At 44.0% G+C, this 23,386-nt stretch overlaps 1 protein-coding gene across 2 annotated transcripts in view; it reads left to right on the top strand.

Moving 5' to 3' along the window:
- The window catches only part of DOCK5 (dedicator of cytokinesis 5), a 275,156-nt gene that overhangs the window by 113,890 nt on the left and 137,880 nt on the right, over positions 1 to 23,386 (top strand). The window contains exons 6-9 of one of the 2 annotated variants that reach the window (XM_061163865.1): positions 13,449 to 13,597; positions 17,657 to 17,792; positions 19,014 to 19,171; positions 21,205 to 21,286. In XM_061163865.1, coding sequence (XP_061019848.1) covers positions 13,449 to 13,597; positions 17,657 to 17,792; positions 19,014 to 19,171; positions 21,205 to 21,286 — 525 coding nt within the window. The remainder of the gene's footprint in view (positions 1 to 13,448; positions 13,598 to 17,656; positions 17,793 to 19,013; positions 19,172 to 21,204; positions 21,287 to 23,386) is intronic. The other variant, XM_061163866.1, reaches the window with a different exon arrangement.

The following is a 23,386-nucleotide window of genomic DNA, read 5'->3' as shown; positions in this document are numbered from 1 at the left end:
AGTACATCATGAGAAATGCTGGACTGGATGAAGCACAAGCTGGAATCAAGATTGTCGGGAGAAATATCAATAACCTCAGATATGCAGATGATGCCACCCTTATGGCAGAAAGTGAAGAAGAGATAAAGAGTCTCTTGATGAAAGTGAAAGAGGAGAGTGAAAGAGTTGGTTTAAAGCTCAACATTCAGAAAACTAGGATCATGGCATCTGATCCCATCACTTCCTGGCTAATAGATGGGGAAACAGTGATAGACTTTATTTTCTTGGGCTCCAAAATCACTGCAGATGGTGACTGCAGCCATGAAATTAAAAGAGGCTTTCTCCTTGGAAGGAAAGTTATGACCAACCTAGACAGCATATTAAAAAGCAGAGACATTACTTTGCCAACAAAAGTCCATCTAGTCAAGTGTGGTTTTTCCAGTAGTCATGTATGGATGTGAGAGTTGGACTATAAAGAAAGCTGAGCGCTGAAGAATTGGTGCTTTTGAACTGTGGTGTTGGGAAGATTCTTGAGAGTCCCTTGGACTGAAAGGAGATCCAGCCAGTCCATCCTAAAGGAACTCAGTGCTGAATATTTATTGGAAGGACTGATGCTGAAGCTGAGACTCCGATACTTTGGCCACCTGATGTGAAGAACTGACTCTGTGGAAAAGACCCTGATGCTGGGAGAGATTGAGGGCAGGAGGAGAAGGGGATGACAGAGGATGAGATGGTTGGATGGCATCACCGACTCAACGGACACGAGTTTGAGCAAGCTCCAGGAGTTGATGATGGACAGGGAAGCCTGGCGTGCTGCAGTCCATGGGGTCGCAGAGTCGGACAGGACTGAGTGACTGAACTGAACTGAACCAGACCCACTCCTGTAATATACATTTTAAGATAACAGAATTAGTCAGAAGGTTTTCAGGAAGGAGAAACTGTTCTCAAACAGGATACATTGTTGTTATATACTCCCTATTACAGAGTTTAAACTGAGTTGTTTGTTTTCTAATCATCAGTTCTGGGTTTAAAGAAAAAAAGGAATGTAGAGAGAGAGAAAAAAATAAGCATTTGTCCTTTCCTCCTCCTTGAGAATTCCACCCCTGTCTCCTCCTTGAGAACCCCAGACCCCTTTCTCTTCCTCGGAGATCCTGGACTTTTTGTCAATCTGTCTAGGAATTGACTCTCTCTCTCCCCCCTTTTCTTTTAGGAGAATTATGATGCCAAGGGAAAGGGGCATCATTTTCATTCCATAACTACTTGGCTCCTAAGTTGTTGAGGCAACATATTCTCCTAACCCTCATATTGAGGGTCTCTGATCCAGGGGCCCCAAATAATAGTTGGAAGAGGTTGTGGCTCTCGTAGGAGCCTGGACAACCATTTGTAACAGGAAAGATTTCGAACGGTTAGAAACAAATCCAGTTATACAGTTAGAGATGCAGGGAGCAAACAGTAAAAACAGAACAGTTAGAATTATTACAGTTCAGGTAGTTTTCCTCTGTGGGGAGCTCGTTAATGTTTCCCAAAGTGAGGTGACTGAGGCTTCAGGAGAATCCGTCAGCCTGAATCATCTTATTCACGTGTTTAGTAAAGTGAGTAGCATTAGTACTCATATCTGTTATATATGTACAGCATTGGGTATGAATAATGGCACAAGTTCCTCCTTTTGTAGCCGTTAGAATATCTAAGGCCAATCTGTTTTGTAAAACCACCTTTCTAATTTGTATTTGTTCAGCATTAAGGGCTGAAAGTTAGAGCGTCAACTTGTAGTATAACATCTGATCTGTAGTTCCCAGAGAGGGAGCGCATGTTGTAGGCAGATGATCATGCCAGTGAAATACAGATCCTGCCCAAGGAGTTTTAAGGTGTGGTAGATAGGAGGCTTCTCTGGAAGTTCTGAGAATATGAAGCCATGAGGAAAAGTTAGACCTAGGGTGCATCTTCCCATCCAGCCAGCGGAAAGCCACACCCATGGGTAAGAACCACATATCCAGTAGGCCCCGTTTGGAGCGAACCAGCATGACTGAGGGATCCAGTCCCAATCAGTTCCTGGCCAGGCAAGAGGGGGACCTGAACTGGGTTTCGAAAACACAGGACTGACTGCATTGTAGATTTCTTGAGGCAAAAATCCCAGTTGTCTCCAATCATTATAATTAAGTTGGCTAACTTCTGGGGATGGCTCTATTTGTTCCCAGCATATGGGAGCATAAGATAATAGGTGTCCCTTTTTTAGGAGTTAGCCATATGACCTCATCCCATATTTGATAAACATCAGGTAGAAAACCACCATATCTAGACCCATTTACCTTCTTTTGTGCAGCAAAATAGTCATTAAACCAAGTTAAAGCATGATCAGAATATAAGTTACATTATGTCCATAGTTGCATCAGTCTGTCTTAGGATTGTTAGATGTCATCAGATCAAGAAGAGGATCACATATGATTGTTGTTAGTGAAGGTATTCTCAGAGTTGAAGAAAGTCCTTTCCTTAAAGTGGAGAAACTCACCATGGAAAGTCTTCAGTTGATGAGGAGGGGAGTGCTCTGCAGACCCAGCAATTAGACTGATTGTGGAATGCAGCATAGGAATGAGTCCAGGACAGGAAGGCACTGTCATGAGGGTCAAACGGCAGACTCCGGACTTTTGGAGTCAGCAGAAGCAAGCCCACCTAGATTCTCAGGCCCATCTTGGTTCCTGGCTCAGCAGCGGCTTGTTTGACTCAAAGGCTGGGTCAGGTGTTAGCCTCCTGGTAATGTCAGTTGGAAAGCTAAAAGCTGAGTTACATAGTTAATTTTAAGATTTCAGGATCTATGACAATATCTGTGCAGGAAAACAGCCTGTCATAGAGACAGTCCCTTCTTAGGGGCAGTTTGAGCCCTCATTAAAGCAACAAGTAGAACTTTAAACCAACTGTCTTGTTTTTCCTGAGTTAGCTTATGCAGATGTCTCTTAATAATGTCATTAGCTTTTTTCTACCTTTCCTGAAGATTGGGGTCTCCAGGAACAGTGTAAGTGATATTCTATTCCTAGAGCTTTTGACACCCCTTGAGTTACAGCAGCTTTAAAGGTGGAGCATTGTTGCTCTGAACTTTAGAGTTTAAGATCCCACTTACCATGAGAAGTCAGTACAATAAAATTTCGCCCTTTAATAAACTTATGAGGTTTATGCATTAGCAAAACAATAGTAACAATTACCCTTAAGCAATGTGGCCATAGCCTTTATTTTCAGTAACGAAGAAACTAAACTCTGATCCTGTGGGCAAGCTCAAAGTTGGAGCCTGCAAGAGAGCAATTTGAAGAGCCTTTAAAGCCTTTTGAGTGACTAGAGACCAAACTCGTTTATTGGTTTGGGCCTGCTGAGCCTCAGTTATAAAGGCCAAGCAAATTCCCCATAACATGGAATCCAAATGTGGCAGTAGCCTGTAATGCCCAAGAATCCTTTCAGTTGTCTTGAAGTCATAGGTAGAGAATGATCTAATCTAGGTTTAACTCTAGAAAACATTCTTCCAATCAATGATTGAAAAATATTTGGCTCGTCCAGACAGCCCCTTTACGGTAGTGGAGCAGGAGGAAAGCAGGCCAGGGGGCTTTAGTGAGCAGAAAGTTGCCCCAGTGTCCAAAAGAGAATCGACTGATTGGCCCCCCACAGTTATAATACCCAGGGTTCCTCAAGTGTTACTAGGATGGGAGCTTGTGTGGAGACTCCCTGGCACCTTCAGTCCCAATGGTCTTGAGAGTCTGACCCCTGCCTCGGGCCTACACCTAGGAGGGCAGTCTCTTCTTCGGTGTGGTCCTTTGCAGACAGGACATGGAGCTTAGATGCCTGAGGGCAATCTTGCTCAAGATACCCTCCTTTCCACAGTAATAACAAGTCAGGCCCTTATCACCTGGGTCCCTCTGGGCATTTTTCTCAGGCTGTTTCCGAACAGGTTGACAGCCTTTGTTGGGACTTCAGTCTTTTGCCTGGTTCTTTTTTGCCTCTTACTTTCCTCCTCTTATTGTCTACCATGATATACCAACTGAGCCAGCTGTAACAGTTTTTCTGAAGACTGATTTGGTCCAAATGCCTGTTTTAGTAACTTATGGCAGATATCTGGAGCTGACTGAGTGAGAAATCTGTCTTTTAAGATCATTCCTCCTTTTGCACTTTCAAGATTGGTATCAGTAAACTTGTGGAGAGTCTCCTGTAGTCTATACTAGGAGATTATCAGCAATTTCCTTCTCTCCCTGTTCTGTGTCAGCCAACTGAGCATAGTTTAAAGTCTTAGCGTGTGCTTACTCAAGTCCTACAAGAATACATCTGGCAAAGTGGCTCTGTTATGGGAACTGTTTGGCTCCCAGTAGGAAGGAGGGCTATTTCATGTTCCCTCTTTCCCCTTGTCTCATGTTCAAGCCATTCATCTCCAAAAGTAGTAGCTTCCCCCAAAACTCGAGCTCTTAAGTCAGGAGTCAGCATCTGTCCCAAGATATGCATTACATCTCTCCAAGTAATGTCATGAAGTAAGTTAGTCCCGTAAACTCTTCTATATACTTTTCAGTTCAGTTCAGTTGCTCAGTCGTCTCCGACTCTTCGTGACCCTATGGACTGCAGCGCGCCAGGTCTCCCCGTCCATCACCAACTCCCAGGTTTACTCAAACTCATGTCCATTGAGTCACTGATGCCATCCAACCATCTCATCCTCTGTTGACCCCTTCTCCTCCTGCCTTCAATCTTTCCCAACATCAGGGTCTTTTCAAATGAGTCAGCTCTTCGCATCAGGTGGCCAAAGTATTGGAATTTCAGCTTCAACATCAGTCCTTCCAATGAGCGTTCAGGACTTATTTCCTTTAGGATGGACTGGTTGGTCCTTACAGTCCAAGGGACTCTCAAGAGTCTTCTCCAACACCATAGTTCAAAAGCATCAGTTCTCTGGTGCTCAGCTTTCTTTATAGTCCAACTCTCACATCCATACATGACTACTGGAAAAACCATAGCCTTGACCAGATGGACCTTTGTCGGCAAAGTAACGTCTCTGCTTTTTAATATGCTGTCTAGGTTGGTCATAACTTTTCTTCCAAGGAGTAAGTGTCCTTTAATTTCATGACTGCAGTCACCATCTGCAGTGATTTTGGAGCCCAAAAAATAAAGTCTGCCACTGTTTCCACTGTATCTCCATCTATTTCCCATGAAGTGATGGGACCGGATACCATGATCTTTGTTTTCTGAATGTTGAGCTTTAAGCCAACTTTTTCACTCTCCTCCTTCACTTTCATCAAGAGGCTGTTTAGTTATATACTTTTCTGAATCCTCTAAATAGTCTCGACTACAATTGGTACTGTTTGAATTTCTCCTGAGACTGAGGCAACCCCTGCTGAAAGGATGCCCTGATTCTCAGCCTGTTCAGTTGGGAGCCCCAGATATAGGGGCAAAGTAGGAGGACAGGAGGGAGCTGAAGGTTTCATACCCAAATCTGCATCCTTATGACTTAAGTCTGGCATGTCTCTCAGAGAGATAAAGAGCGATACATATGTCACTTCTTCTCATTTCTCTTCTTTTCTATGGAACTGGTCTAGTTGTAAAATGGTATTGCAGTTGAGAGACACTTTAACAGGCCAGTGTTCCCCATCTTCCAAATGATACCATGGCCATTCAGTATCAAAGAAGAAGATCAGGCATGTCTTTTTGAATTCTGGGGATCCAACTTGTCCCAGCTTTTTTTTTTTTTTCCCTTAAATACATTTTAAAGGAGTGGTTTCAAAACTGTTAGCTCCCATCTGTAAGAGAGAAAAAGTGACCTCCACAGCCATGTCTTCTTTTCGACAGAAGTGTCCTTCCCTTCTCTAGATGGGGGTGTAGACAGGCTCCCCACTGAAGCTTTCCATCCCTGGTCAGACTTAGTCTGCCCCGTACCAACACAGGCATCTTCCTCATCCCTCCTGGTTCTACCACCAGGGCGGGGTGGAGATGCACCAGGGGTAGACCTGATAGCATCCCAGATTGAGTTAGTTTCATAGCTCCAAAACCTGTGATTTGCCCTTTTCTTCAGATGTCACCTGCGGTGGAGCAGAGTAGCTTTCCGAGAATGTTTCCGAAGCTAGTACCACTAGGGGAGGGATCCATCTTACGTGTCTGTGCCCATTCCTAAGTACAGTCCTGACCTCGGTAGATGTGGTGAGTTATTGCCACCTCAGTGTAGCAAAAGAGGTGGTGGAGGGTTGGCTAGTGAGGAAAACATGATTTTTGTCCTCGAGCTACTAGAACCAGTCCCTCCAGTTCAGTTCCATAGTTTCCACAAAAGGACATCTAAGGAGTTGAGACAGAAGCCACCAGAGAGCCTCCTCTGCTCCACCAAGAGCTAGCGCTACCAAAGGGAGAAGCCCACTGGACTTCCAGTCTGAACAGGTCCTGCAGTTCCCAGTCTGTATCCTCAGAAACCTCATGGCCACCAGCAGTGCTTCTGTCTGTATAGATCAGAGGCACAACCATGGCAGAGACTCACTTTCAGGCCGCTGGCCCCTGAGGCAGGCAGCCAAGCTAGTAACCTGTAGCCTGAAAATCACTCCTGGAGCTAGAGTTCCAGCTCTCCATACGTGCACCTAGTAACTTTCTAGCAAGGCTCGCCTAGTCTAGCAAGGCTAAGCGCTTCCATACATGGGGTTTCTAAGTAAAAGTAAGCAATAACAGCATGGATCACGGATGTCTCTTGGCATTGGCAGGCCGGTTAAAACCCCGATAAGGCTCCCCCTTTTGGCGCTGCCTTCCGTCAGTATGAGGCACTGGGAAACCTAAGAGCAGAGCTCAGTGCTCGCTTCACGCAGGGTGTGTCATTCATTCACACAGGCACACGGTAGAGTTGGTAAAGCAAAGCAGAAAATGTGTGTACTGAGAAAGCAGAGAGGCTGAGCTCTGCGTGTTCTTACTTTGTCCTGAAGATCCCGGACAAGCCCCCAAGATGATCGCTTACAGAGAATGATGTCAGATTCGTGATCTCCGAAGAAAAAGATTTAGCTTCAGAACCAGGGACCAGGCTTGATCACTTAAGAGCTTTTGTGTAGCAGAGTTTTATTAAAGTATGAAAAGGGACAGAGAAGCGTCTGACACAGACATCAGAAGGCAGATGAAGAGTGCCCCCTCGCTAGTGTTAGCAGGGAAGTTATATACTTTTTAATTTTATTACAGTAAATCAAAAGAATGTCTGAAGTTTGTGAAAATTGTACCCACTCCCACAATTTATGTTTTAGGATAACAGGATTAAAACTTAACAATAGAAAGATCCTACCAGACCCACTCCCATAATACACATTTTAAGATATCAGGATTAGTCAGGTTTTCGGGAAGGAGCAGCTGTCCTCAAGCAGGATACATTGTTGTATAATCCCTAGTACAGAGTTTAAACTGAGTTGTTTCTTGTGTAATCATCAATTCTGGGTTTAAAGCAAAAAACATTTTTATGTGACTAAGGAATATGGGGAGGGGGGAAGCGTTTGTCCTTAACTCCTCCTTGAAAATTCCAGACCGCTTTCTCCTCCTTGAGAACCCCAGAGCCTTTCTCCTCCTCAGAACCCCGGACTTCTTATCCGTCTGCCCAGGAATTGACTCTCTGAGTACTTAAGCTGGCCCCGTGGTTGAAACTGACATCTGGTCCCTTATTCCCAAAGGACAGAAAAGTCCTGTAGAAGCCTTCGTCCTGGTGTCCGAGTTCTTCACCTGTGGGTCACAAGCCCTGTTTCAATGTGTGGCCCTCGTGAGAGGCAAGAGGAGCTGGAATGAGGCCAGAACAGGGCAGAGGGGAGCTTTGGGTATTTTTCCAGTTTTGTTTTCCTCTGATTATGGTACCTGGCTTTTAGGGTTTCTTGTACTGCTTCCAGAGGCAAAATCTGTCTTTTACTGGAATCTTTTCTTTAAAAGCTGAGCTTGCACTAGCCAGGCAAAGCCTTTGTCTGACAGAGAAAGCACTAGACTGAGTGGGAAGGTGTGGTTCCCATCTTCCCAGAACTGAGGGTCAGCGCAGCACAGTACACAGAGAGACCTGGATACCATCCTGGATCCCACGGGGTCCAGATACTCGGAAAAGACGCGAGATTCGAAGAGCTATTATTATATGGGAGCAATTTGATACAGAGCCACCCCAGTGTGTGAATACATCAGAGTGAGATGGTCAGATACAGTTAATCAGGAAGTTGCTTAGAGGAGTAATTGAATTTAATATCTCAGCCTTGGACTCCAAGACGCTTATCCTGGGGAACGGATCTCGGAGCCGGTCCCCTTATTTTACAGATGGTCATATCCCAGAGGGAATACTTTGCTCAAAGTCACTTAGCAAGTTGGTGATCAAATTAAAGATGGAAACTAATAAGCTCCTGTACTTTCAGCAAAAAACGATTACAGGGAGGAGGAGGGGTTGGTGAGCAGAGGCCATCCTGACTCTCTTGCAGAGGAAGAAGTGAGCTAGAGGCCCAGAGCAGAGGCTTTTGACTGTGGTCTGCGTTCTTTGGGAAAAAAGATGGAGAATAGAATCTGGCTTTTCTGACACCCAGTGAGTGACACCATTGTCTCCATGACCCCAGAATGTCTAAATTCCTCAATGGATGGTTTCTGTATTCCTGCCACTATTGAAGACAAAGCCGTTTTTCTTTTCCTCCTGTCACTTTGTTTTTATCTCCAGAAATTCTTTTTTTTTTTTTAACATATGGTTTGTATTGGAGGTGGCTCAGCGGTAAAGAAGCCGCTTGCCCTTGCAGGAGATACGGGTTTGATCCCTGGGTCACGAAGATCCCATGGAGAAGGAAAAGGCAACCTGCTTCAGTATTCTTGCCTGGGAAATTCCATGGACAGAGGAGCCTGGCAGGCTGCAGTCCATGGGGTTGAAGAGTCAGACACGATTTAGTGACTAAATAACAATAAGAATAGCTATTTAATTGACTTACAATGTTGTGTTAGTTCAGGTGTATAGCAAAGTGAATCAGTTATGTACACATATGCCCACACTTCTAGATTCTTTCCCCATATAGGGGAACAGCATTGAGTAGCGTTCTCTGTGCTGTCCAGTCGGTCCTCATTAGTTATCTGTTATGTATATAGTGGTGTTTATATGTCAGTTCCGACCTCCCAGTTTATCCCTTCCCTTCTCCCTGTGCCCCCAGGTAACCATAAGAATCATAAAAACATACCCAGAATAGAAATGTAAAAAGTGAAACCTCAAAGATCGCCAAGCAGGAGACGTTTTCAGCAAATGCAGAAATATCTATGCTGTCTGGTTGGAGGAGCATTTAGCTTTCTCTATTTTGTGTAGCTCGACAACTAAGGAGAACCTACTGCGTTGCTCAGAGCTCTCCGCTCAGTGCTCTGGCGTGACCTAGATGGGAAGGGAATCCTACCCAGGGGGGATGTGAGTATGTGTGTATTCACTTTGCTCCGCAACAAAACACAACATAGCATTGTACAGCAACTACAGTAGAAATTCATTTAAAAAAAAGTTCCGCGAACTGAAACCAGAGTCACTTTAACTCCGAGCTATCACAGTTTGCTTTTCGTTCACTCCTGTGTCCAGACTTGTGCTGACTTTCGCAGGGAGGATCAAAGACATTATTAAATACATTCCTTGCCCTCCTGAATTATGTGACAGTGTGCGTGTGTGTGCTCAGTCACTCAGTTGTGTCTGACTCTTTGTAACCCCATCGACTGTATGAAGCCCCGCCAGGCTCCTCTTTCCATGGAATTCTCCAAGGCAAGAATACTGGAGTGGGTTGCCATTGCCTTCTCCAGAGGATCTTCCTGATCCAGGGATTGAACCCACGTCTGCTGTGTCTCTTGCATTGCAGGTGGACTCTTAACCCGCTGAGCCACCAGGGAATGCCCGCTAGTACAGAGACTGAAGTTAGTAGGGCTAGAGATGGTTGGAAAGGCACCCTAACGGGGAGTAAGGATGGAGACCTGAGTCTTTGACTCCTGGTTTTATAGGCAGAGCTTGATTTTCCCCTCTCCTGTCCTCACTTGCTTTCCCAGGAATCCATGAAGTGTCAGGAACCAGCTCCTGCACAGAACATCCTCTTAGAACAATCTTAGGAATGTGATTAATAAAATCCATTTTCTTACAATCGGAGACTGCATCCTTTGGTGTGTTCCAGCTTGTCTATTCAGAACTAACTTGGCACAGTGATCGTGAGAAGAATGGTCCTCTTCATACTTCTTGGGGGGAACTCTTGGCAAGCCAGGCTGATATGGACAGGCAATAATTAAATTGCCTTGGATAGTGTCTAATATAATTGAGACCAAGAACTTGTGAAAAAGTATCCCACACAAAGAGCTGTCTCTTATAGGTAGTCCCTGGAGACTTGGAGCTCTTTCTTTTCCATATTATAAGACCTAATATCTTAATTAAAATGAGAAGATATTAGGGAGAAAAACTAGGAGCAGACAAATAATTTGCAAGAAATAAAAGATCCTTTTCTGCCTAGCAGCTTTGAAAGGCAAAATTTTATGGGCTTAATTTCTCAGTTTGAAAGACAAGGAAAATTTCATTTTATATGGAAATGAATGAATAAAAAAGCAGGGTTATTTTACCTTTTCAAAAATGAGATTTTAAAAAAAGTTTCATTTATGCTTTTCTAAAGACTGATGAGGAAGACAATTCAGAAAATGCTAAAAGACTCAAATGCGGATGATTTCATGATTTTAATCAGCTTTTGTGTTTTGTGCTTTTCAGATCATTGGTATTAGAAGTAGTTGTTTAGATGCTAAGTCATGTCTGACTCTCTTGTGGCCCCGTGGACTGCAGCCCACCAGGCTCCACAGACCATGGGGTTTTCATGCAAGAATACTGGAGTGGATGCCATTTCCTTCTCCAGGGGATTATCAGAGAGTATCGCAGTCACAGATAAACGTGTTCTTCGTCTCTCTCCTCTGTTTGCCTAGAACCTTGAACTTCTCGAGGGGCTCTCACCTTTAATCCCATTGCTGTCTTCACTGTCCGCTCTTAGGTTAAGGACTCTTTACTCCACATGTACTCTTTTTTTTTTTTTTTTAACTTTTTGGCCACACCCTGTGGGATGCAGGATTCGGAATCTTAGTTCCCCTACGAGAGATTGAACCCATACCCCGTGCATTGGAAGGCAGAGTCTTATCCACTGAACTTCCAGGGAAGCCCCTACATTTCCTCTTTGTTGAGGAGTATCTTGGATATTTTCAGCCTTGATTGTTGTTGATACCTGGCCCAGGCATCTTCCCTGGGATGGATGTAGAAGAGCATCACTAAGAAACATGCCTGACAGCCATCAGTCACTTCTTTGTGAGGCTTTTTTTTTTTTTTTTTGGCATTGTTTTTTACAGGAGATTGTAAGATTCCTGATAGTTCTGGAAGTATATGTTATCCAATTGTATCATGACTTTCCACCTATGAATTTAAAAAAGTGGTCTCACAGTATACAGAGGGTGATGGCATATATTGGTGTATCAAAAAGGATGCACAAAACAGTTTTTCCCGATTATTCTGTCTGGGGGGGCCTCCTTCAACCAGGCACGCCCCATGATATTGCTCTCCCTCCTTTTTGCTCTTTTTCTTAATATTTATTTTTATTTATTTATTTGGCTGCGCTGGATCTTAGTTGCGGCATGTGAACTCTTTAGTTGTAGCACGTGGGATCTAGCTCTCTGACCAAGGATGGAACCCAGGCCCTCTGCGTGGCAAGTGCAGGGTTTTAGCCACTGGACCACCAGGGGGTCCCCTTCTTGTACTTTTTATCATTTCTGAAATTATCTCATGTGTGTATATGTATATAATATATACTATATGCATGTAATTTATGTAAATATAATGTATGGTATTGATGCATATTATTTAAATGTTCATATTTTAATATATTTACATATATCTAAAATTTAGTGCTGCCTTCTCCTTCTAGAATGTACAGGGACCTTATTTCTAGCATGTGATAAATGCTTATTGACTGTTTTTTCTTTTTTCTTTTTTAAATATAATGAATGAATCCTTTGGATCAAACCAAGGTATAATGGTATGAATATCAAGCACTAGATTCTTAAAATGCTTGAGGCACAATAATTAGTTGGTTGTAATAATTAGTTGGTTGTAAGTTCAATTTTAGTTTGGTTAAGGAAGTTCTTAACTCAAGCCCAAAATAATGGTTTCATTTATTCCAGGTCTAACGTTTATCAGGATGGTATAACAATTTTCTGGGGACTTTATGATAATTGGCCACATTCTCTTTTCTGTGATCCCGTATCTCTGATATTACAGTTCTTTTCCCATCCAGAATTGATCGTTGTGGTACATTTTATTGAATGGCTACTCTGTACCAGCTCCTAGAGATGCAAAACTGAGCTTGTCCTGTAGGTTCTTACCAGCGGAGGGGAGAGGAATACTAGCTAATGTGGTACAGCTGGAGTGCGGAGAGAGGAGCGAATTCCAGCATTTGTGGGAGAGGCAGCCAAGCCAGAGTTATGGTTTTGAGGAAGAGACTTCTAAGATCCTGTAGATGTCAGCATTAGCAGTTAGAGAAGTGTGTGTTGTGTGAGTGAGACGTGGAGGGTTGGGGGGAGGAGGAGAAAAGAGGTAGAGGAGTCACGTCACTGTGAGGATCTGGAACACATGGGAGAATACACGTGGCTTTACATGGAAGGAGCACAGATTTTTGAGGCAGTGATCAGTGTACAGTGTGGCTGGGAATGTGGGTAGGAGCCAAGATGGGGAGAGACTTAGAAAGTGATCTAGTGTGTCTGGAAGACTGTGGAAATCACTGGATGTTTTTACTGTTCTTTTTATTTTTGTCTGTGTTGGATCTTAGCTGCGGTACCTGGGCTTAGTTGCCCCTTGCTCAGCGTGTGGGATCTTAGTTCCCCAACCAGGGATCAAATCCATGTCCTCTGCATTGAAAGGCAGATTCTTAACACCACCAGGGGAGTCCCAAGTGGCTGGTTTCAACCAAAGGAGGAACATGGGCAGAAGTTTAAGGCACGTGGATGATTGGTACACTTATGAGTTAGGACCAACCCTCCATCCTATCCATCCTACAAGTGGTTATCTGTTTCTGAAGTTGCAGCAGAGGAGGAGATGGGAATGGGTCAGGGCAAAGCCATCCCTAGTGATATAAAGAGGTTACCTCAAAGTGCACAGCTTGCCATGTGTATGCATGTTCAGTCACTCAGTCATGTCTGATTCTTTGTGACCTCATGGACTGTAGCCCACCAGGCTCCTCTGTCCATGAAATTTTGCAGGCAAGAATACTGGATTATGGTCGCCATTCTATTCTCCAGGGGATCTTCCTGACCCAGGGATCAAACTCACATCTCCTGCGTTGGCAGGAGATTTCTTTACCACTGAGCCAAAAGAGGTCCCCTCAAAATGCACAGTTCATTATATGGCAGAATAATTGGTTACATAACACTTTATAAAGGATCAAGGCAAAAGATGTTCTCATCTCCCATCACACCATTTTTTTTTTGGTCCTTTCCTCTGCCTCGTTTTTCCACCTTAGAACAACAAGGTCACGCTCTTCCGTCAGCTGCAGCAGATGACGTACAGCCTGATTGAGTGGCGGTCCCAGATCCTGTCTGGCACCCTCCCCAAAGATGAACTGGCAGAGCTCAAGAAGAAGGTCACAGCCAAGATTGATCACGGGAACAGGTAAATCAGGGATAACATCTCACTGAGCACTTGGAAAAACCCAGTCACATTCAGACTGAGGACACACCTCCCCAAGGGCTTGTGATCTTGGAGTCACCAAAGAATAGTGCGTACTGCTTTCTTTCAGCTTTGGGAAGCATTTAATTGTGTAGAAGAAGCTTTGCCAGTGCCCTTCATGGGCCAGCACAGGCCCTGTGCTGGATCTCTGGTCTCAAGGAGATGACCAGATGAGCGGGCATTTGGAGCCTGAATGGAAGCAATTCCACTGCAGACAAACTCAGAAGGTCTGAGCATCAGAAACTGACAATTTCTGGGACCTGAGATAATCTCTGTCTTCATTCGTTTTTAAGCTTTATTTTATATTGGAGTATAGTGATTTACAAAATTGTATTAGTTTCAGGTGTCCAGCAAAGTGGTTTAGTTACACTTATAACATTCAGAAAACTAAGATCATGGCATGTGGTCCCATCAGGGGAAACAGTGGAAACAGTGTCAGACTTTATTTTTTTGGGCTGCAAGATCACTGCAGATGGTGACTGCAGCCGTGAAATTAAAAGACACTTGCTCCTTGGAAGGAAAATTATGACCAACCTAGATAGCATATTAAAAAGCAGAGACATTACTTTGCCAACAAAGGTCTGTCTAGTCAAGGTTGTGGTTTTTCCAGTGGTCATGTATGGATGTGAGAGTTGGACTGGGAAGAAAGCTGAGCACCGAAAAATTGATGCTTTTGAACTGTGGTGTTGGAGAAGACTCTTGAGAGTCCGTTGGACTGCAAGGAGATCCAACCAGTCCATCCTAAAGGAGATCAGTCCTGGATGTTCATTGGAAGGACTGATGCTGAATCTGAAACTCCAGTACTTTGGCCACCTCATGCGAAGAGTTGTCTCATTGGAAAAGACCCTGATGCTGGGAGGGATTGGGGGCAGGAGGAGAAGGGGATGACAGAGGATGAGATGGCTGGATACTATCACCAACTCGATGGGCATGAGTTTGGGTAAACTCCGGGAGTTGGTAATGGACAGGGGGGCCTGGTGTGCTGCGGTTCATGGGGTCACAAAGAGTCGGACATGACTGAGCGACTGAACTGTGCTGTTACCTGTATCTATTCTTTTTCAGATTCTTTTCCCATGCAGGTTATTACAGAATATTTAGTAGAGTTCTCTGTGCTATACAATAGATCCTTGTTGGTGATCTATTTGATATATAGTAGTTACAGATGTTGATAGCAGACTCCTAATTTATCCCTCCTTCCCTCTCTGTGTTTATTCTAACAGTGGATTTTCGTTCTACATTTTTTATTGGAGTATATTTGCTCTACACTGTTGTGTTACTGTCTGCTGTAGAATGAAGTGAATCGGCTCTGTGTTTACACATGTCCTGTCCCTCTTGGTACTCTCCTTATGCCCATCCACCCCTCTAGGTCGTCACAGAACTCTGACAGTGGATTTTAAATCAGCAGCTTCATTCTCTCTCTTTCTCTTTGTCTTCCCCTAAGTGCGGCTGTTGTTTATGCTGTGTGCAAACCAGATTTGCCAGAATAGCAAAGCATGCTCTTAGCTTCTATTACGTCTTCAGTAACCTCTATAACCTCGGTAACCTCTTAGTTAAGCTTCTCATTGGCCCCAGCATATATGTAGGTTCCTGATACTACTGCCCTTTGGAAAATGAAAGATTCAATTAATTCATCAAAACTGACTGTGACCCGGGATTCAGCCCTTCCGCCCAGCTCTTGCTGAAACACTGGACCGGTTTCTCAGCATTTGCTGATGATTCATTTGACATTTAGTTTCAGTTTTTGTTGTTGTTTAGTTGCTAAGTCACGTCTGACTCTGCAGCCCCACGGACTGCAGCACACCAGGCTTCCCCATCCTTCGCTGTCTCTTGGAGTTTGCTAAAATTCATGTCTGCTGAGTCGATGATGCCATCAGATCATCTCATTCTCTCTCACCCCCTTCTCCTCCTGACCCCAGTCCTTCCCAGCATCAGGGTCTCTTCCAGTGAGTCAGTTCTTCGCATCAGGGGCCAAAGTATTGGAGCTTCAGTTTCAGCATCAGTCCTTCTGATATGTATCAGTCCTTCCAATATTCAGGGTTGATTTCCTTTCGGATTGACTGGTTTGATCTCCTTGCAGTCCGAAGGACTCTCAAGAGTCTTCTCCAACACCACAGTTTGAAAGCAGTGCTGGGAGGTTCTTAAGCAGCTAAGAGGGGATAGGCAGCTTTCTCTGGTACATAAGCTGCCAGCGTATTTTTGAGTCTTGACACAGTGTGGCATCAGCCTGGGGGCCCCTGGTCTCTACTGCAAGATGGTGACATCCCACAAACAGCAGGACATGCCTGCCTTCTATTTCAGCCCTTGGAAGCAGCTCGAGAAATTAAGCTGCTCTGTCGGTGCATCCATGATTCAGTCTCTGAGAGGCCAACATGGGCTGTCGCTCCTGATCCTGGGTGGCCTGTGGGTCTGGCTGCCATGACAAGGCTGCCAGATTGTTGATGGAGAAGCCATAAAACAGGGCAGAGGGAAATTAGGCATTTTTGCTTTCTTCCCAAAGACTTGACATATGTCTTGGCACTATTATGCCTGAGTTTTCTTGCCGTTTGGACATCCCCACTCCTAGATTGCTAGTGCCTGGAATGCTCACTGGGAATTCAGATTGCAGTATCGTGTTTCCACCACAATCCCCAGTTTCTTAGAACTAAGCACAGTTTTTTCTGCTTTGGTGTTGGGCATAAAAGCCTTGGTGGGATGGTGCCAGGCAGGGAGCCTATGGGCCTTATTGCCATGCAGCACCCAGAGCTATGTTTACTTAACAGAGCCAGAGGTTTCCTGTGCCAGTTTCTGTAGTCAAAACTAACATTCATTGAAAGCATGATATATGCTAGATATTGGGTGCTTTATGTGCATTATCTCATTAAATTCCCCTGTAATCCTGACAGAGTGTGTTTACAGATGAGGAACCCAGGGTTTTGCAAAATTAAGTAGATTACTCAGGGACTTCCCTGGTGGTCCAGTGGTAAAGAATCCGCCTTCCAGTGCAGGGGACTTGGTTTCAATCCCTGGTTGGGGAACTAAGCTCATGAACCACAACTAAAGAGAAAGCTGCATGCTGCAACGAAAGATCCTGTGTTCTGCAACTAAGACCCAACACAGCCAAATAAATAGTTTTTGGTTTTTTTTTTTTAATGTAGATTACCCTAAATCACCTTGCTAGCAAGTGTTAAAACCAGGATGTAAATTTTGGTTCAGCTGACACCAAAGTCCATGTTCTGAGATAGATTTTGTGATACCAGTGCCAGTCTCCTTTAAGATAATCTTGAATGAAGTACTATCCCCCATGCCTGTGCTTTTAAGGAAAGCAGGACAAGTACCCCAGTATTTGAGCATTTGTCTTTCATAGAAGTTCCCATAGCAAACTACAGATGATTAGGGGCAAAGAAGCCTTGGTTAGAGGATTTTGGTTAGAATGAGTGCCAGTTTTGCATTTTGCATTGAGGTTCTTGGGACCAAATCATTTTGCATATCATTTATAAGTTTGGGTAGCATTATCCTAAGTCTTTTAGCATTGTTTTTGTTTGGAAAGAAGGCAGAAATTGAAAGAAAATTCAGTGAACTCTCGTCTTATCTTGTCCAGCACCCAGCCTTTCATCTGAATCCTCTGGGTTCTTCGATGAAAACTCTTTATTTTCTATTTATGACTGTGCTGGGTCTTTGTAGCTGCACACGGGCTTTCTCTAGTTGTGGCGAGTGGGGGCAGCCTTCTAATTGCAGTGTTCGGGCTTCTCATTGTAGCATCATCTCGTTGCAGAGCAGTGACTCTTGGCACGTGGGCTCTGCTCTTGCCGCTCTAGAGGTGAGGTTCAGCAGTTGTGGCACATGGGCTTAGCTGCCCCAGGGTTTATGTGGGATCTTCCCAGACCAGAGATCACACCCACGACCCCTGCATTGGGAGGCGAATTCTTAACCACTGGACCACCAGGGTGGTCCCTCCATGAAGATTCTTCAGAAAAGAGTCTGCTCTTGGTAGGGAGAACCAGCTGACCACTCCTTTGTTTCTAGAATGCTGGGGTTGGATCTGGTCGTGCGGGATGACAATGGGAACATCTTGGACCCAGATGAAACCAGCACCATCGCCCTCTTCAAGGCCCATGAAATGGCCTCAAAGAGGATTGAGGAAAAGATCCAAGAGGAGAAGGTAAGCTTCCTGAAATGTGCAGACCTTGGCCATGGAGGTTCCGTTTTTGCTTTTGCTTTTTTGTTTGTTATTTTGCTCTTTTTTGGTTTGTTTTTAACGAAGGAAAGGGAGTCATTGACAGCAGAGGTGGCAATGTTGTTGAGAAGAAATATCCATTTTCTCATTTTAGAAGCAAAATATAACAAAGAACAAGGCGGCAGTATATGTTGACCTGGAAAGATTGCAAAGATATATATTACATGGAAAACAGCAAGATGCAAGAACCCTGTGTATAAAATAGTTATATGTATTTCAAAAAAGAATATACATCTGTGCTTACTTCTGTGTAAACTAACTCTGTAGTGATAGCCAAGAAATTGACCATTAATGGATGCCTCTGAGTAGAACTGGGTGCGAGAGAACCCCTTTGACTGTTTAAACTTTTGTATTTGGTCCATAGATTATGATTTCTAAAGGAAATAACAATAATATTTACAAATGAAGTTTTTGGGAGATTTTAAAAATTGTAACTGGACAATAAATAAAGATTTGAAAGGTACAGAAGAAGAAAAAAGTCACCTACGTTATGACTGCCCAGCCATACTGATGTTTTGGTGTATGTTCTTCCAATCTTTCTGTTCTAATGAGTGAAGAGTACTATTTATTTTCTTTAATTTGTAGATTTTATTTTTTTTAGTACAGTTGTAATGACATTTCATTGTGTTTCTGGGTCTAATGGCTAACTATGGCTGAGGACAGACCTGTCCAGTGGAGTCTTATTTACGATGAGAGTCATTCTCCCAAAGAAAGATAATGAATCATGAATTTTATGCTTTTGAGGTTTCCCCAGAAGCCATTGTGAGAGAGATGAGAACTTCTCAAAGCCATTAAAACCATGAGTTATTATAATCTTTAGATATATGCTCTTTAGATAGCATTTATTAAACTATTTGGGTTCAAGGCCTTTCACAAGACCGTCATTAAAAATAATAATTCTATTTTGGTCACTTGATTACTTGTCTCCTCACATTTACTTTCTTAGTAAGTGCTTGTTTGGGGTGGTACTGGGTTGGCCATAAAGTCCGCTTGTGTTTTTCTGTGTCTTCCTAATGGAGAGACCTGAGCGAATGTTTTGGCCAACCCAGTAATTATCTCTGGCCCCCGTTTGGAGGCCAGTGTCTTTGCCAGTGTTTCCCATTGGCTGAAACCAAGATGATTTTCTCTCCCGTCCTCTGTGTTCAGTCCATTCTGCAGAACCTGGATCTGCGGGGCCAGTCCATCTTCAGTGCTGTCCACACCTACGGCCTCTTCGTGAACTTCAAGAACTTTGTCTGCAATATCGGGGAAGATGCAGAGTTGTTCATGGCCCTCTATGACCCGGACCAGTCCAAGTTCATCAGGTAGCGGAGACCCAGGTCGTCTGCCGTCAATCTTGTGAAAATACCCAACCTTCACCTACCTACCTCCCTGAGGATTTCTTTGCTGAGTTTGAGAAGGGAAGATGGAGAAGAAGGGGAGGATTTCAAGGCAGTGGACAATAGCTATGCTTTTCTGAGTGACCACTGAAACTGCAGTAATAGTTCATGTCTTCATTCGGTCTTAGAAATCTCATAAAACGCATCAGAATAAAGAAGTTGTGGTACATATATACAGTGGAATATTACTCAGCCATAAAAAGAAATGCATTTTAGTCAGTTCTAATGAGGTGGATGAACCTAGAGCCTATTATATAAAGTGAAGTAAATCAGAGAGAGATAACAAATATCATATGTTAACGCATATATATGGAATCTGGAAAGATGGTACTGACGAACCTGTTTGCAGAGCAGCAGTAGAGATGCAGACATGGAGAATAGACTTGTGGACACAGCAGGGGGAGGACCGGGTGGGTGATCTGAAAGAGCAGCGTGGAAACATATCTGTTACCATGTGTTAAGTCAATAGCCAGTGGATATTTGCTGTATGATGCAGGGAGCTCAAACCCAGTGCTCTGTGACAACCTGGACGGGGTGGGAGGGAAGGTCAAGAAGGAGGGGACATATGAACACCTGTGGCTGATTCATGTTGATACATGGTAGAAACCAACTCAACATTATAAAGCACTTATCCTCCAATTAAAAATAATTAAATAAAAACTCATCAGACCACAGCGACAGGGATGCAGGAATTCAAAAACTGTAGGAGAGGAGCGAGGGAGGGATGACCCAGCAGAGCACTGAGGGTTTTAGGGCAGTGAAACTGTCCGATATGATACTGTTGTAGAGGATGTGTGTCCTTACCCATTTTTACATACTCATGGAGTATCCAACATCAAGAGCGACCCCTAATGCAAACCACAGACTCTGGGTAATAATGACATCTCAGGGTAGGTTCAGTGATTATGACAATGAATCCACGTCTCTGCTGGGGGCTGTTGATGAAGGGGGAGGCTGGGCGTGGAGTCCTGTTGTGTTGTTAGTCGCTCATCGTGCTCGACTCTGCGACCCCATAGACTGTAGCCCGCCAGACTCTTCTGTCCATAGAATTCTCCAAGCAAGAGTACTGGAATGGGTAGCCATTGCTTTCTCCAGGGGGTCTTCCCATTTCAGGGGTCAAAACTGGGTCTCCTGCATTACGGGCAGATTCTTTACCAACTGAGCCACCAGGGAAACCCAGGAATGGAGTGGGGCATAGGAAAGTCTGTACCTTCCTCTCAACTGGCTATATGAATCTAAACTGCTCTAAAAAAGTAATGGTTATAAAATTTCAAAGACTTGAAGGAATAATAATAGACTTTGTTCAACCTACAGTCATCTGCTGGTGAGCAGCTAAGAAAGCATATTTATTATTGAGAAGATAGTTAAAATTGTTTCTAAAATAGAAATCTTATGGGAGCGTGTTGATGTGGATTCCAGGGAATGGACTTGGAACAATTCTTTTATTCGCTTTATTTTTATTATTTGGAGGCTAATTACTTTATAGTATTGTAGTGGTTTTTGCCATACATTGACATGAATCAGCCATGGATTTACAGAGCTCAGTGAAATTCAGGCAGGACTGAGGCCACACCAAGGACCATTCTCTGGGGTTCTGGCTGCAGCCCAGTTCCTAGAGGCACGCCAAGTACAGCCCCATGACAAGCACTGTACGCTCGACCAGATCCTATCGGGAGTCCTTCTTTCATCTCAAATCCTCTGTATGAATTTCAGCTTTGCTAAATGTACTGTGTCTGTGCCCATCTTGAGCAGTGCTTGTCATGGGGCTGTACTCAGCGTGCCTCTAGGAACTGGGCTGCAGCCAGAACCCCAGAGAATGGTCCTTGGTGTGGCCTCAGTCCTGCCTGAATTTCACTGAGCTCTTCTGGACCACCTTTTGACCCTATAAAGCCTGTACTGAGAGCAGCTTCCTCCCCACTCAGGTGCTCACTGAGAATATTTTTCTTTCCCTTCACCAGTGAAAACTACCTAATTCGTTGGGGTAGTAACGGAATGCCCAAGGAAATTGAGAAGCTCAATAACCTTCAAGCGGTCTTTACTGTAAGTCCTACTTGTGTTTAACCCTTCTTTGGTTTATGGTGTTTTCGAGTACATGTGGTAAGTATATGGAAAACTTAAAAACTGAAAACATGAAAATAACAATTCTCATAATCTCTCTAGCAGGAATAATCCGCTCATTTATTCACCAAATATTTATTGAGCACCTGTTAGAGACCAGGCTCTGCTCTAGGCACTTGACATACATCAGTGAACACATCAGATAAGAATGTCCTGATTCGCCGGAGGTTTTTTTGTCCCAAAGGAGCAGACAATAATAATCAGGTAGATGAGTACTTTGTACAGAATGTTAGAGGTCATGAGTGCTTTGGGAGAATTGGGAGTTTCTGGCCTGGGGGAGGCTTGCTGTCTTAAGTAAGTCAGGGCTGCTCTCATTGAGAAGGAGCTTTGGAGTAAGAACTTCCAATTGAAGAGGGAGTAAGCTGTGCAGATAAAGAGAGGAGTCTTCCAGGTCAAAGTTACTGCCTTGGCAAAGACCGGGCTAGACTTTTCTTTTGGCTTGTATTTTAATGGACTTTTCCCTCTGTTTCTCCATTTCCCCACGGTGGGAGGTGTGCTGCTGTCTATGGATTGAGAGCCAGGAAATGTATTGAGCTATGGCTTGGAATCTGCTGACTCTTTCTCATAGGCTAGGAACTCTTGGGGTTCTTGCACTTTTTTTGACATCAGTGCTTGAAAAGTCCTGGAGCTGCTGCCAACTGCTTTGAACAGTGGGTGGGTTTCCCAGCTCCCAGTAAGCCTAAAAGAGATGCTGACGCCCCTTTCTTCCTTTCTTCCTCCCTTAAGCCACCCCTATATTTTGTCTGCTTATTCTTCTTAGTCCCTCTTAGAGCAAAGAAAACAAGAGTCTAAGATTAAAGTACCAAAGGAAGTGATAGGAGCAGTGGTCTGGGTGTTACCAGGTTCAGGCTTGCTCTGCTTGCCACTGGACAGGCCAGTAAGTCAGGAGACAAGGTGTTGAGGCAATGAATAACAACTTTATTGGGAAAGCCAGCTGACCAAGAAGATGGCAGACTAGTGCCTCAAAGTAACCATTTTATCAGGGTCTGGATGCCAGTTTTCTTTTATAGAACAGGGAAGGGGGAGGAGGGGAGGAAGTCCTTAAGTCTCTCAAATATCTCCTGGAATGGCCAGCCTCGGGGAGGGGATGTGTTCATTTCTTCTGCCTTGAAGCCCTTCCCGGGTGGACAGGATCAGGATGTTTCCCTGAACAAAGGCACTGTGGCCCTGAGGCAGGCCATTATGTGTAGACGGAATCCTTTCAGTGAACAAAAGCTATGGGAGCAAAGGTTAAAGTAAACAGATCCAATGTGCAATCAGATTTTGTTCTTCCTGTAACACGAGTACAGGCTTGTTCTTCCTCCTTCCCTTCCTTCCAACTTCTCATTGTTCGTTCTGTCCATTGAAACTCTACCCCTGGGACGAGAGTGGTCTGTTTCTGTCCCTGCACTGACCCATCCATACCTTTACCACTTAGTAAGTGTGGACGAGAAAGAGTCTAGAACTCTTCCCCAAAACAGTATTTCCTCAATTCTGAGATATGTGTTTTTTTTTTTTCCCTGAAATAAAAAGACATTTATCAGTCAGTATGTACATTATTAAAAAAAAATTTTTTTTAAGATATTATTAAATTGTTGGTCCATCTTTTATTTAACACTATTTCAGAATAGCTGTGATTCACTCACCCTCCCTCCTCCCCCTACCAAGTAGGCTCTTCCTATATGCAAATTCATGTCCAACTTTTTCTATTAGGTAAAACGTGACTGATTCCTTGGTCCTTAAACATGAACAGAAAGTTCATTTGTGAACGACTGCATGTTATTAAATACTGTCGGTGCGCTCCAGTACATGTCACCAGGCGCTTGTGTTGTGTGTTAGTCTCTCAGTCATGTCCAACTCTTCGACTCCATGGACTGCAGCCCACCAGGCTCCTCTGTACATAGAATTCTCCAGGCAAGAAAACTGGAGTGGATAGTTATTCCTTTCTTCAGGGCATCTTCCCGACCCCGGGATCGAACCCAGGTCTCCGGCACTGCAGGCAGATTCTTACTGTCTGAGGCACTTGAAGTCTCTCTGTTAACA

This window comes from Dama dama, chromosome 16, assembly GCF_033118175.1.
Source record: "Dama dama isolate Ldn47 chromosome 16, ASM3311817v1, whole genome shotgun sequence".
Taxonomy (NCBI): Eukaryota; Metazoa; Chordata; class Mammalia; order Artiodactyla; family Cervidae; genus Dama; species Dama dama.
Note: the sequence above shows the minus strand (reverse complement) of the source record. Positions and strands in the feature narration are given on the sequence as shown.